Genomic DNA, 15152 nt, shown 5'->3' on the forward strand with positions numbered 1-15152 from the left:
CCTAAAGGAAATCTACAGTTCATATTGTACCAGTGTGAATTTCTGGGTTTTTACCAGTGTCCTATAATATATAACTGTTAACATTAGAAGAAGCTAGGTGAAAAATACATGAAAATTCTACTATATTTATAACTGTTGTTTAAACTTGAAATTATTCCAAAGTGAAAAGCTAACCAAGAAATTAAATTAATTCAGAAACTCTCAAAACATTTTAAAGTACTGAAATAATTTCAACATAATCCCTTCTAAATTCTAAACAGAAATCACTATTATTTAATTACTGCAGTTCATGAAGTTTGATATAAAACATCAGTATTCTAAATATAGACTAGTTCCAAATTTATGCCAAGTCATTTCTTGTTTTTTTGGAACCGGAGATCAAACTCGGGTCCTTGCGCTTGCGCAGCAGGCGGCGAAACCACTGAGCTAAATCCCCGGCCCCCAAGTCGTTTCTTCAACAAGTATTTATCTAGTACTACGAGGCTAAGCAGTTTAAATAACCCTAAGAAAAGTTTAAGCAATTACAGGTGTTTATTCTTTACTCTGTTTTAATGTATCATTGTACATATTTGAGATTTATTTAACTCTCCTTAAGAATACAATTTTCGGGGCCAGGTATTTAGCTCAGTGGTTTCAGCGCCTGCCTCGCAAGCCCAAGGCCCCCAGTTCAATCCCTGGTACCAAAAAAAAAAAAAGAAAAGAAAAAGAATACAATTTTCAGGGCCGGGGATTTAGCTCAGTGGTTCCGCCGCTTGCCTTGCAAGCACAAGAACCCAACTTTGATCCCCGGTACCAAAAAAAAAAGAAAGAAAGAATACAGTTTTCAAGGGGGTGAAGGGCGCACAGTTAATGGGGAAAAAAATAACCAAGATACATCATGTACAGGTACAAGCACCCAATGATAAATGTAAACGTAATGTATATCTAAAATGTACCAATACAAGAATTTTTTTAAAAATACAATTTTCAAATGAAACATCCTTTCATTATGCCCATGAATAGAAATGGAAAGCTTTATTTATTGTAAGGTTTCTTTTTTGGCTTTAGCTTTTGACTCTAAATGTAGGTTTTAAAAGACTCTTTTAATTTTCCAAAATTAAAAAATAAATTTAAGAAAAATCTGACAACTTCCTCCTTTGCCATTCATTTTATCTACCCTTGCAAACCTTTTCTTTTTTTTTTTTTGGTACCAGGGATCGAACTCTGGTCCTTGTCCTTGCAAGGCAGGCTGCGGAACCACTGAGCTAAATCCCCAGCCCTGCAAACCTTAATTCTAATCTTACCAGATTGAAAGATAAACACTGAAGGATTAGTTGGGATGGTACAGCATATATTTTTATTTTAAACACTACAGCAAATGACGGGACTGCTAAGGAAGGTGTACATACAGAATAAGTAGAAGTAAAAGGAGTAATTTTTCCTTTAATTAAAAAATAAAATTAAAGGCCAAAAGGACATGTATTTTCCAAAACATGTAAAAGGCAAAACAAGAATACAATAGGCAGTAAGTATGTGGAGTACATGTTATATATTAGAACCTCTCACTTACTACATCTAAAGTCTTTAAGAGGGAATACTACAGTATAATCTTACTATTTTAGTACCTAAAGTGGAGGAAAAGGGGTGTAGCTTGGAATCAAAGTGGCTTATGTTCAAATCCTCATTGTAGCTGGGCATGGTAGCACATGCCTCTAATTCCAGTACTCTGAGGAAAGAGGATCGCTGTGAGTTCAAGGCCAGCCTAGGCATCATAGTGAGTTCGAGGCCAGCCTGAACTACATAAAGGAGGACTCTGTCTCAAAAAACCAACACAAAACAAAACAAAATCCTTATTCCATTATTTACTGGTTGCATGACTTTTGACAAATTTCTTCTTTCTTTATAAGCTTTAGTTTCTCATTGTAGTAAGGGGTATAACTACTCACTTTGCCATATGTAAAGCATAAAGCACAGTGCCTATTGTTTTCATTATTCTTGGTAATAAGATTAGAATATTTGTATTGCTTTTTGGCTATGCACATTTAAGATAGTTATATGTGGCCATTTTGAAAAACAGAGAACCAAAGGCAGGTCTTAAAGGGACCATGCAAATACTCAGAGGGCAGAAGACCACAGGTAATATGAAAAACAAAAACAGAAATGAGACTAGAAAACTACAGAATTGGTATATGCTAAAGACAACTTCCCTCTCTTCTGCTAAGCTCATAAAAGACTCTGAATAACAAAGTCATCTGCAGTGTCTCTCCCAAACTGTATTCCCGAATTATGACTTTAAGTTGATTTAATAACATACAAAAAATATAAATGTTACTAATTTAGCAGTATCATTGAAATGAACAATTTCTGGTAATCTACTTTAGCCCATGTCCCAAAATGTCAATCACACATCCAATTTCTCAGCATGATGAGATATCCCACAAGCCCCAAATAATATAAAAATTAGAAAACTACTACTTACTAAATCTTCTAAACTGGAGAGTTGCTCAAATCCTTCTGGTAAGCATGATAGCTCATTATGCTGGAGATACAGGCCCTTCAGGTTTTTGAGATTTGTAACTTCTTCAGGAAGTATTTTCAATTTATTATGGCTATCGATTAATAAAATAAATGCAGACTAATTTGGTAAACAACACAACTAACATTTATGTTTTTGCTAACCAACTACATGGACTCATTACATAAGTGAAATATGATTACTAATATAAGTGCTTATCAAAATTCACATCCCAAATGTATAATGCTCATTAAAATAACAGTAATCTAAATCAGTTTCAAAGAAAAACAACAAATAAAGAGTTTTAATTAAACAAATGATTTGAGAATTTCTGATTGCTTGTTTATAACAAACTTTGATTTTTCATGTAACATGAAAGGACTTACTAGACTCTTAATTTCTTTTTCTTTTTGTTTTGTTTTTTTTGGTACCGGGGATGGAACTTGGGACCTTGCACTTGCAAGACAGGCGTCAGAACCACTGAGTTAAATCCCCGGCCCAATTCTTAATTTCTTACACTGTATCTGACTTGTAGAATTTTTTTTTTTTTTTTTTGGTACCAGGGATCGAACTGACTTGTAGAATTTTGACAAAACTGTATTTACATACACATTAAAATGATACAGAAGTTAGGTTTTAAATCTAGCATTCAAGACAAAAATAGCTATTTCTGTTTGAGGGCTGGCATGTCATTCATGCTGAATGTAATATTCATTTCCACACTGTGTTTGCAGTTGACTTTTCAGTTGAGCCCCTCTGTAGGGACAGAAATACTCAGCTTATTGATTTAGGGTAAGTCCCAAATCCTTGAAGATAATGCACTCCCTGATAATTAAAAGATGAATGAACAAGTTCCCAAGTTTATTACAACTTAATCACTTATAAACTCCACTCTATTTTCAATCCACAAACAGCTACTTTTGCACCTAATAGGAAAAACAGAAATATGAAGGGCTTTATAAAAACTCTAAATTACATTAAAATAAAACTAGTTGGGGAAAAAGCCAAAAGATGTTTGCCAAAAGAATAACATGGTTAAAAGTCAGTCACTATTCTAAGTTACTTAGCTGCAATGTGGATACCCTAGGCAGGAATGTAGTTGCACAGACAGAGTTCTAGCTGCACATTTCCTCCGTCTCTCATCTAGCCCGCCCCACGATTCACGCTGATCAACACTGGAATCAAAACCTAAGTCCTCACCAGCTCCGCACTTCCCTCCCTCCCTCTTCTCAGCCCTCTGCAGGACAGTTTCTGCAGCCCGTATGTGCACCTTTGACTAGTAAGGAAAAAGGCTCTGATGAAGATCCAACAATCAGAGCCTTTCACAGGTAGACATTTTTGATAATTTATCAATTTTAAGTTTTTTACCAAATGAGGACCATTACCCTGGGGACTGCAGTCCCTCCAACCAGTTAACCTACCACCAGAAAGCAGGCCTGACTCTATTACTTAGATCTACAACTCCATTTAATCTATAAATTAGGTTTTTAACTGATTTCTTGTTCAGAAAACAAAGTGTAGTTCACTGCCAGCAGTCATTTGCTTTTCTGTGATCAAGAATTACTTTTTTTTTTTCTTTATTTTTGGTACCAGGGATCGAACTCGGGTCCTTGCGCTTGCAAGGCAGGTGGTGGAATCACTGAGCTAAATCCCCAGCCCCAAGAATTACTATATTTTGTAAATAGAAATACCGTATTTTGCAAACTAAAAACATGCTATAAATTGAACAATATCTTTTCTTTCCTAAGAGTAGCGCTATTCGAGGGAAATGCAAAATTAATAATAAAACCAAGACCTGCCGAGTCAGCTCAGGACTCCAGCCACTGCAGGGCTGTCGGCAAGTATTCTCGGGGCAAACAAGAAATTTAAACTATGCTTTATGTACCATGTTTCCTCTTCTAAATGAAATCTCCCCTAATTTCCTTTCTCATAATCTGGGTCTACAGAGCGAAGATGAGGCAAAGATTCTTTCTTGAAAATCTGAGTGAGCGCCAGGGCAAACTGTTAATGAGAGCCTCAGCCAGCCTGCCTCCCACATACCTATCAATAACAGCACCAGAGACACTCATGGAACCCCAGGAGTACCTGGGGAAGGTTAAACACTCCAACTATCAAAGAAAACTAACTGGGTACGGTGAGGCACACCTACAACCCCAGCACTCTGGGAAGCTGAGGCAGGAGGACTCCAAGTTCCAGCCCAGCCTGGGCAACTTAGCCACTTAACAAGACCATCTCAAAATTTTAAAAATAAAATAAAGGACTGAGGATGTAGCTTAGTATGAAGTTTCCTCCACTATCACTAAAACGAAAAACAAATTAGGGCTGGGAAGCATGCGTGTGGCACTGAGTTCCATCCTGAGCCCAGGAAGGAAGGAAGGAAGAAGAGAGAGAGAAAGAGAGAGACAGAGAGAGAGAGGAGAAGAAAGGAAGTAAAGTTCTTCACCATTAATAACAGAATTGTTTTAACATTTCTTCCTTATTGTTTAATACCTAGATAATTTTAGAGTATCAAAGTAAAGTCTGAAATGTCAAGAAAGAGCTTTTCTAAAATAAGACCCACTATAATTTATCACATAAGCAGAAAACATTTTTCAAAAATCAATTGGCTTAATTCATAAATCAGAAGACAAACAAGCAATTCTAAGGCAAAGATAAAGACAAATAATCTGTGTTACTTGGGAAGCTGAGGCAGGAGGATGTCTTTGGCCAGGAATTCAGGGTGAGCCTGGGCAACAGAGCAAGAACTCATCTCTTCAATACATACATACATACAAACAATAATTTGAGACCTAAAACTTAAAATCCTTACTGTCTTTTAACTACTTCTGGAGATAATACAAAGATCACTGAGGGCCGGGAGCTGGCGGGGGGGGGGGGGATGATGAATCCAGGGTCTCACAGGTGTTAAGCACATGCTCTACCACTGAGTAACACCTCAGCCTGGTATCTTCTAATGCTACAGAACATTTCATTACTAAACTTATACTACTATAACTGCAATATTAGAAATAAGCTTTAAAAACAAAAAAGAAAGAAGCTTAAATTTTACCTGACATTGAGCTTTTGAAGATTTTCTAGCTCTCTTATAGCAGAAGGAAGGGATGTTAGCTGATTATCATGTATCTAAAATTATTAAAAGACAAAGTCAATATTGTTAGTCTTACAATTAACAATATATAACCTTTGCCATTGTTCACTGATAATTACTCAAATTATTCACTAATAATCTCCTGCTCTTCTAATTCAATGGCAGTGGATTTGGCTACTGGTAATTTGACTGCATATAGAAGAGGAAAAGGATTTTGAAACTGACCAAATAAGTTATCAATTTTAAATATTATCAAAAAGAAAATATCCACATACACTTCACCTCATAGAGGGAAGTCTTAATTTCAAGTAGAAAAGAGAATGAGAAACTAACAACCCCGACAGTACTATTTATGAGATACATGTGAGACTGCAAAAACTCTGTAAGAAAAAAGAATTGAATTTCTCTCATGCTCCCACCAAAACAGTTTTTAAAGTATAAAAGAACCACAGAGCAAGCCAGTCAATTCATCTTACAAATAAGGGGAATAAAAATTCCTCTAGAAATTTCACTACTTAAATCCAACTTTTATATACTTGTGAATTTGAGGATTTTTGATGTTGCTAAGTAAAAACACCAGAAGTTTAAAGATTCTGAACTAATTGCTTCATTTCACCACAGCATGGGAACTAGGGCTTAAAAACAGACTTCCTTAATAAAAACACAAAACTTTAAATTTGGTAGTTACTTAGTAAGTCAATGAAATTGCTAGCAAGTTACAAAAAGTAAAATAAAAACCATCTTCAGCATTGTACTTGCTACAATGTCTAGAGTAGTGATGATAAAAATAACAGTAAGAAAAAAACCAGCAACGATTTGTGAAATACTGAATCTGCTTGTAGTAGTAACTCAATCCACAAACTCGGTAGTACTATCGCTCCTCACCCAGAAGTATGGAGACAGCCTTCCCCAGGTGACACAGCTTTCGGGGGGAGAGTCGGTATCAGAACCTGGTGTTCTGCACTCTTAATTTTTTTTTCTTTTTTTTTTTTTTGGTACTGGGGATCGAACTCGGGTCCTTGCGCTTGCGCAGCAGAACACTCTTAATTATTATGCTGTGCCTGACATAGTAATTTATTACCCGTGCATCTTCCAACTCAACATGAAAGCTTTCCTGTTTATCAAAGCCAAAGTTCAGCTTTGGAGTTTCTTCCACTTCCAACCCATAATTAGAGTCAACTCACATCCAGAACAGTCAGCGCGGGCAGGAGGCGCAGGTCGTCAGAGAGCACCTGGAGTTTATTGTTGGAGATGACAAGTTTGGTCAGATCCGTCTGCTCCCACCAACGCTCGGCAGCGCTGAACAACAGATTCTGATTTGCCTCCTCCAGGACATCCACGTTGATTCTCCACACACACTGAGGCACTATTTCCACCAGCACCACACACACACACACACACACACATGGAAACAAGAAGTAGATCATAAGTGACTGGCTTTTTATAATAGCTACCCAGTCTACCTTCTGAAAAGCAGTTTCTAAAACAAACAATAAAAACTCCAGGAAGTCAAACAGCAATACATTGCCTCTTGAGTGAGCTGATTTGATTCAAAAACAGACTATCCAATACATATTTTATTGATTAGTTCTCACTTGGACCTTCATTCAACTATATACTACCTACATACTTGCATAACACTTTTTGGTGGATATACAAGATAGATAAAGAGTAGGTTCTACCAGCATGCAAACAGAATAAAAGAGAAGGCTTAGACAACCTTTATATGTAAAGTTGTTACAGAGGCATATGCTAAGGCTCAGAGCTGGTAGTAATAGTAGCAGTAGTAACAATAATACTTAATACTTACTAATATCGGACAGACAGCTAATATATTAACTCTTTATAACAGGGCTCAATAGGTAAAACATTTTCTGCAACGATGGAAATGTCCTATGTTGACACTAATCCATATGCAAGCCATTAGTCACATGTAGCTAGTAAGCATCTGAAATGTAGCTAAAGCAACTGAAGAATTTCATTTTTTATTTTATTTGATTAATTAAAAATTTAAATTGCCCACAAGTTCCTTCCACAATGGAGAGCACAGCTCTTAACAAACACTGGAAAAAAAGATTTCTTTGCATTTGGGGGGCATTCTATTCTTTTCTGATGACAAGAGCAAATCATAGAAATGAGGCCGAATAAATGGGTTGATGGCAGGGGACTGTAAAAAGTGTGGAAGACATTTAGAAGTTGCTGGGTGGAGAGAAGTTTTTTAAAAAGTTTAATGTGATGCCGGGGATTTAGCTCAGTGGTTCCACCATCTGCCCTGCAAGCTCAAGGACCCAAGTTCGATCCCTGGTACAAAAAAAAAGTTTAAAGTGGTGTTCACAATGAAAGTTTAAAAAAAAAAAAGTGAAGCCAATAAACTATAGGAGCACAAACAGTAACAGTTAATCTTTTTCCATGTTTTCAACAACCTAAAGATATAATGATTGTCCATAATATATGATAAGTGTTTCCTTAAGGCAGAAAAGCATAATTGAATTTGCACTAATGTATTAAACAAACATTGGCATAATAACTTGAGTTACACATCTTAAGAAGTTAAGACATTCAAATTTAGAACAACCATGTATCGGAATCAAGAAACAGGGATGGAAGTTTCAATTAAATGTTTAGTTCTTTTACAATCCAAATTTCTTTGGATTTTACTAAAAAAGAAATGTTCACAATAATATTTTATACCAACATTCTGGGTGTTGGTAGTGCACGCCTGTAATCCCAGCACTCAGGAGGCTGAGGCAGGAGGATGGCAGTAAGCTCAAGGCTTGCCTGGGCTACACAGTGAGTACTGATATCTTATTTTCCTAAGTGCACATGTACAATATAGTAGGAAGCTCCTGACAAGAGAGGTGACAAGAAAGCTACATAGGAAAGCCATGCACATGCGCTGTCAGTGTAAGCAAGACATGTTAATGGAACATGCAGTTGTCATGTTTGAAGACTGCCTTGGCTGTGACAGTTGAAGCAAAATGATTTCTGTGGTAGACTTTTGTGTTTACATTGTAGTTCACATAGGTTTTTATTTCTGATGTCATCTTTTAGGTTTTGTAAGCAAGTACACAGATGATGTGGAAATGTTGATGTTTACACAAAATGCACAATACCTATTAAGAATTTTATATTTTATTTTATTGATATTTTATGTCCTGTTAACTACACATTGCAAAATATAATAGCAACCTCCTGACAAAACAGCAAGACTAGCGAGATGTCAAGTATGGCCTACAAAATGGTCAGGAAAGTAAAACACATGTGCTGTCAAGGTAAGCGACAGGTGTGCAGGGAACATGCTGTTTGTCAGCAATCCTTAGAAGGAAAATGGAAGGCTTTAATTACATGAAGTGAAAGACCTGAATACAAATAAAACATTACAGGAAAACAAAGCTTTATTTCTCCATCCTACCCCCAAACTCCAAGCCCCTTTCCTCCCTCCTCCCCACCCTGCCCACATCTGAACTGCATCTGACCATTCATTCGTGGTATCCAGATCTGTGCTTGCCGGCCTACATTAGGTTTGTCAGAGTGACCGCAAATGTATATACTTTGTGCAGCATTTATTCTGATCGTCAATATTATGTGAATTTTAATAGCAAGTCTAATTTTTTTTGGTACTGAGGATCGAACTCATGACCTTGTGCTTGTGAGGCAGATGCAGTCCCACTGAGCTAAATCCCTGGCCCAGCAAATCTAATTTTTGATGTCTGGAGAGATCTCAAATCTTCTGAAACATTTAATGGCATAGTATTGCAGATAGCTAAACTAGGTAGAAATTGATAGGCAGAGACCAGGCCCAAGACAGAGTCACAACAGGGCTGAGGTAAACCAGGCTGTGGTGGACGGCTGAGTGCTACAAACTAGGCTGCAAGAGGAGGCACTATAGGTAGGACTGCGAACCTCCCCAAAGATAAACAACAATTCAAAGCTGTACTGTAACTAGCGCCATCTGGTCCAATAAACCTAAACAATATAACACAGAGAAACAACCTAATAAACACTTAGATAGGTGTCCAAAACACTCTACCCCTCCAGAATGCCTTTGTTCTTCTCTACACTCTGTATCCTTGCTATGCACCTTATATTTTCTTTGTGTCAATATTATCTAAGTGACTGTACTCATAATCCTATAGGTTAATTACTGTTTGACCTAAGGCAACCTGTGGTGTGATTTTACTGTATAAAAACTCCCTCGATAAAGAGCCTCAGCTGCAAGCCACTTTTCGGGATCCCTTCTTCCTCTCAAGAGTTTTCTCATAATAAGACTTCTCCAGAAAAAAAAAAAAAAAAGGAGAAATATGAGGGTCAAAGGAACAAAATATTTGCCCATGAACGGATATGTGGTTTCGTTTCACAGGATCCTGCCTCTCTCACCCTGAGGGAATCCCAGAACCGGTTCCTTCAACAGAGATTGCTGGAGGCAGAGGAGGGACCCAAGGGAGCGGCAGCCAGTGGAAACGTAGTAGACCCTGCCTCGATGACAGCACAAGGACGCCGGCCGTGCGCCCGGGACAGGGATGCTCAAGCCAGGCCACAGGACAGAACCGGGAGGCTGCCGAGCCAAGCGCAGGTCCCTGACTCTTACCTTCACTGAGGTTCCTACCAGACAAGTTTAACTGGCCGCTCTTCCTCGCCGCCTTTAACAGCCCCTGGGGTACAGCAGTAATGTCGTCTGCCCTCTCTGCCCTGAAACCCCGCCGCGGACCCTGCCCGGCAACTCCCTGCAGGCGCGACATGTTCAAACCACGGTCTCCCGGAGGTAGCTCCGCCCGTGACGCGCAAATGAGGTGCCACCGGGCCGCCCCTTCCTCTCGCGAGTGCGCATGCGCAATGTGCGCGCTGGGCTCGGAGCCTGGCGCGGGGGTCCTTTTCTGTGTGCGGCGCGCCTAGATGTCGTCACCACCAGCTTCCCCGGGCTGGAGGACAGAGGAGCCCTTTCTGTTGCCAGTGTCGGCCTACTGTCCTGGAAATACTTCGCTAAAGTAAGTGCGTTTAACGGGCTTAAGAGGAGCTTGAGGTTTTATTGTGGGCTTTGTTACTGCCACTCAGGCCTTCTCCAGGGTGCTTCCGCTGTGAAGAGGGTGTCGGGAGAACACAGCCCTCTCCTTTCACCTTTGCTAGTCCGAACGTGGGCCTCAGCGAAAGTTGAGAGCTGGGCGCGGCTGCGGCCTCTGGACCCCAGCCTGGGTCGGCGACTTCGGGGCGGCGCCCGAGCGCGGGCGATCGGAGCCAGGCCGGCTTCCTGAGCCTGCGGCCTGTCTCTGGCTTAGCGCATCCTTCCCGCTGTTGGGGGCGGCGAGAGAGGGACGGTTGCCAATGGGGGGAAAAAGCTTCAAACCTAAAAACGTCCAGTCTACGTTAAAGTTTGGGGAGACAGACAGGTGACAAGTGGACTGCTTTAGGCACCGAAGTGTGGTACAGACTTTACTGTATCGCACTCACCTCGGACTTCGCAGCCCCGGAATGGAAGTTCGAATCCCACTTGCTTGCAAACTATGTAACTTCAGGCAGTTTACCCGATCGCTTTTGAAGCTTCTTTCTCACTCATTTAGGGGTAATCTCATCCTGTAACGTTTTTGAAATAATTAAGTGAAAATAAAAGTTTAAATCTTGACCTCTTAGTAAAGGAAGAGGCCCCGGTTCAGAATAGGAAATGAAGATTTTGTTCAGTAAATCGATGTCTCCTGAGACGTTACCGTTTCCATCTGAAACGTACACTTACTGATTAATGCAAGGGGTAACTATTAAGAACTCATCCTGTATAGTACTGTCCTCAGTGCTAGGCTTTTCTTCAGCCTGAAGTTATAGTTGCGGGCATGGCCTCCAAAGCCCGCCCAGTCTACTGGGGATCGGTGATGTTAGTTGAAAGCTAGGTTGACTATCCATTGACAAATTCCACGTCACTCGCAATTATACCTGAATTCGGGTTCTTGCAGCAAGTAAAGTTCACTTTTTAACAGTTTACACCTTCTTAGTTCTGTAGAGTGATTTATAATAGAAGCGAACAGCCGAAAGGCACCAGTAGTTAGCCTACTAAGCAAAGAAAGGGTGGATTTTAAAGTAAAAGGACCATCTCAGTTTTGCAAGGTGATTTATGAGCCCCCTGGTCAGCTTTCTTGACAGTGATGATAATAGCTACCTTATTGAGCCCTTACTAACTGGCAACCTCTATTTGCTATTTTTTATTGAACACAATGACCAGTTTTGCAGATAAAGAAATTGGAGCCAACAGGAGTACAAAACTTGCCCAAGGCTACAAATTTCTTTTTTTTTTTCCATTAAGTTTATTGGTACATTTTAGGTATAAAATACAGTGACATTCATCATTGGGATCTTGTACCATTACATGAGTATCTTGGTTCTTAATTTTTTTCCCCTTCCCCTGCCCTCCCTTCACCCCCTCCGCCCCTCCCTATTTACAAAGACTGTTTCCATTTTTTTCCTTTTCTCATATTTTTTCCTTTCCCTTCTTTCCTTTCCCCTATCCCTCCCACTTCCCCTGCTCCTTTAGAACTTTTCTTCCTATTACACAATATCAATTATACATTTTTTTAATTACAATATCAAGATCTAGGAGACATTACCACAGATTTTACAGAATTTAAAAGGATATAGAAAGCATATTTGAAAAATCTTTTTTGAAATAAATTTGACAACTTCTAAGAAGTATCTTGGAAAACAAATTACTGAAACTAACTCTGGAGGAAATATAAAATTTGAATAGCACCTATTAAAGAAAGTATATTCCTAGCTTGAAAACCTACCTGTATGACAACAGCAGGCTCATATACATTTTAACTGATAAAATATATCAAACATAGCAGAAAAAAGAAGGAACACTTCTCCCCTCATTTTAGGAAATCAACATTGTGCTAATCCTAAAACTGGATAAAGATAATAGAAGAAAAAAAGTGTGAACATAGATAGAAATTTGTTTAACAAAACAAACTCTTAGAAGTCAGATCTGGCAGTATGTAGAAAGTGGTTTTGTTATAGGGATGGCAGTGTTGATTCAGCATTGGAAGATCCACCCCCAAAAGTCATCATTTTAACAGAGGAAAGGAAAAAGCCATATGATCCTGTCCCTGGTTGGAGAAAAAGTATTGGACTAAATTCTACAGCTGTTCATGGTAAAAGCTATCAGGGGACTAGAAGTAGAACAGAACCTTCTCAACAGATTAAAGACATGTACTCCATACTTCCAGTGAGAATAAGGCTACAAATTTCTGTAAGTGGCTTGGGCAGAAATTTGAACACAGATCTGTGCGAAACCTTTCTTTTAACTACCACAATGTGCCTGGTGGCTTTTTATAATTTCCAAGTTGCTTTTATTCTGGAATCATCTTAAGAGACACCTCAGTTGTTTCAAGAGATTGATTTAAGAACCACCTATTTTATAGGAAGTCACAGCCTACCTCTAGAGGATGAATTGCTCAAGTGTAAAATTTTACAGTTGCTACCTTTCTCCCTGCAATAGATCTTCTATACAACTGTTTAAAAAAATAATAGCTGTAATTTCTCCATTCGTTGTGCTTCTACTGGAAATTGTTTCTTTATTGATGTTTAATAACATGTTGAAATATTGCTTCATTTTGTATACAAACCATATTGTTTTGTGACAAAGTGATTCTGAAAAAATCCAAGTGGTCACCTTCAATAGATACAAAACTATAGAAGTAAGAATTTTACTAGAATAAATCTATATTAAACTGTGTACTATATTTAAATAGTAAGTGCAGATTGAGCAAATGGAGGTGAAAATTACTACCTCATGCAGTTGGAAAAAATACAAAACTAATCAACTTGACTTGAAACAATCAACTCGAGTTGAAACAAACTAATCAACTTGAGTTTCTTTGTGAAAGAGTAGTTGTGATTTTATATAGTTATAGTATTTGGAATTACTTCTTTATAGAGTTAAGAAAATGCCTTAAAAACAAATATCATAATTCTTTTCAACAGTGTGGCCTTATTTTAAAAATGGACTTATATACACTATTAAAATAATATGTCCATCCAAAAAATAAGTAAATATTATGTTCAGGCTGGAAACTACAGTGCCCCTGCTTTTTGTAACAATTGTCTACCTCCAGTTAATTATATTCATTGTAGTTAAGTAATGTAAAGTTTCACTGTTAGCTTTTTTGCTCAATAAAAAAGAAAATGAAGAAACCAAGAAGTTAAGCCTAAAGAATATATCATTCAAAGAATGCTATTCTGTTTCCTAACAGAAAGTGAGATTATCCAAGTAAAATACACCAAGGGGCCGGGGATTTAGCTCAGTGGTTCCGCCGCTTGCCTCCCAAGTGCAAGGACCCGAGTTCGATCCCTGGTACCAAAAAAAAAAAAAAACCCAGATCCAAGTAACCAACTTGTCTACCATTAAAATTGAAGAAGACATTTTTAGGAGTGGCTGTATTACTCTTACGAACATTGCAATATGTTAGATATTTTTTCCAAAGGTGAAAGGTATATTGATAAATGGATTTATTGAGGCAAGTATGAAATTGTGCTAAGGGAAAAATGAACTTAATTTGTACAGATTTTCCAGGTACATTTGGTTAAAAGATAGAATCAAGGACAAAGTGAATTTGCTTTGCCCACATTTCTGTGACGTTTCTTTTTGGGCACAATAACAGATTTAGCCTGGATTTAATCAGTTTTATGCTTATTTTTTAGAACATTGCCTTATCTGAGAGCTGCTGTCTTATGATAAAAGTCACTTATTGAGAGAACATATTAATTCTCTTTAAAATTTTCAACTTGCAATTTCATGTTTGTTTTCTCTTTAGGCTTATAACTGCTGACTTTAAAAAATAGTCAGTGGAAAACATTCTTCACTGTTTCTTTGAAGGCGGTACAAACTGTACATTTTTTATTGTTGGTATCTATTTGCAACACGTAATAATTACATTCATCTTGGGGAATTGGTACGTATACATATAACATCTTGATATATTTTTACTTTCCCTTCGTTTGTGCATTTTTATGTATTGTTCCCAATATGGCTTTGAATTATATTTTGTGATTGTTAGTGTAGTTGTATGTGGTAATTCCTTTTGATGGAGGAAGTACTTTTTTTTTTTTGATTATGCATTTGTATATTCTTTGCTTCTCTATACTTTTCAGTGTGAAGCAGTTAACTTGCTTTAGGAGGTTTAGTATCTAATTTTAGTGTTCAGTCTTACATTCCTTACTACTTTTAATATAAAACAAGTTTCATCTCTAGCTATGGGAGAAATGTCAGTGTTTTTCTCTTGAAGAAACAGGAAGAAACTAGAAGGGGAAAAGTGTATTCCAAATGCTTTTAGTTTTCTTTCATTGTTGTTTATTTTCTTTCCACTGGAAGGAGGATGTTGATAAGCCAGTCTTGTTTATGTAATCTAAGTAAAAAGCACTATGGTATTAAGATTTGTTTACTGGTAATTTAAAAAATCACCTGAAAATGTTTCCTGTTATTCCCAGTGATTATTATTCCTGACTGTTAATAGAGTAGCATTCTTACTCTTTTTTTCTGAGATTAATATGTTCTATAATTTCAGTGTCAATTTTGATATTAAGTGTATG

The 15152-nt window shown here is 37.9% G+C and overlaps 2 protein-coding genes across 6 annotated transcripts in view; one reads left to right on the forward strand and one right to left on the reverse strand.

Annotated features, from left to right (window-relative positions):
* The window catches only part of Lrrc40 (leucine rich repeat containing 40), a 48413-nt gene extending 38036 nt beyond the window's left edge, over positions 1–10377 (reverse strand). The window contains exons 1-4 of one of the 2 annotated variants that reach the window (XM_004841463.3): positions 10171–10376; positions 6767–6948; positions 5544–5617; positions 2459–2588 (exon numbers count right to left, since the gene is read on the reverse strand). In XM_004841463.3, coding sequence (XP_004841520.1) covers positions 2459–2588; positions 5544–5617; positions 6767–6948; positions 10171–10321 — 537 coding nt within the window. In that variant the 5' untranslated portion in view covers positions 10322–10376. Of the gene's footprint in view, positions 1–2458; positions 2589–5543; positions 5618–6766; positions 6949–10170 lie in introns of both variants that reach the window. The other variant, XM_004841464.3, reaches the window with a different exon arrangement.
* A 55-nt stretch (positions 10378–10432) lies between these two features.
* Positions 10433–15152, forward strand: part of Srsf11 (serine and arginine rich splicing factor 11) — a 39523-nt gene continuing 34803 nt past the window's right edge. The window contains exon 1 of one of the 4 annotated variants that reach the window (XM_021255551.2): positions 10433–10567. The gene's annotated coding sequence lies outside the window, so the exon portion shown is untranslated. The remainder of the gene's footprint in view (positions 10568–15152) is intronic. The other 3 variants (XM_087212670.1, XM_087212673.1, XM_087212671.1) reach the window with 3 other exon arrangements.

The sequence above is a fragment of the Heterocephalus glaber genome, unplaced genomic scaffold (assembly GCF_053883595.1).
Source record: "Heterocephalus glaber isolate CG9 unplaced genomic scaffold, H.glaber_assembly_v1.0 deba00001442, whole genome shotgun sequence".
Lineage (NCBI taxonomy): Eukaryota > Metazoa > Chordata > Mammalia > Rodentia > Bathyergidae > Heterocephalus > Heterocephalus glaber.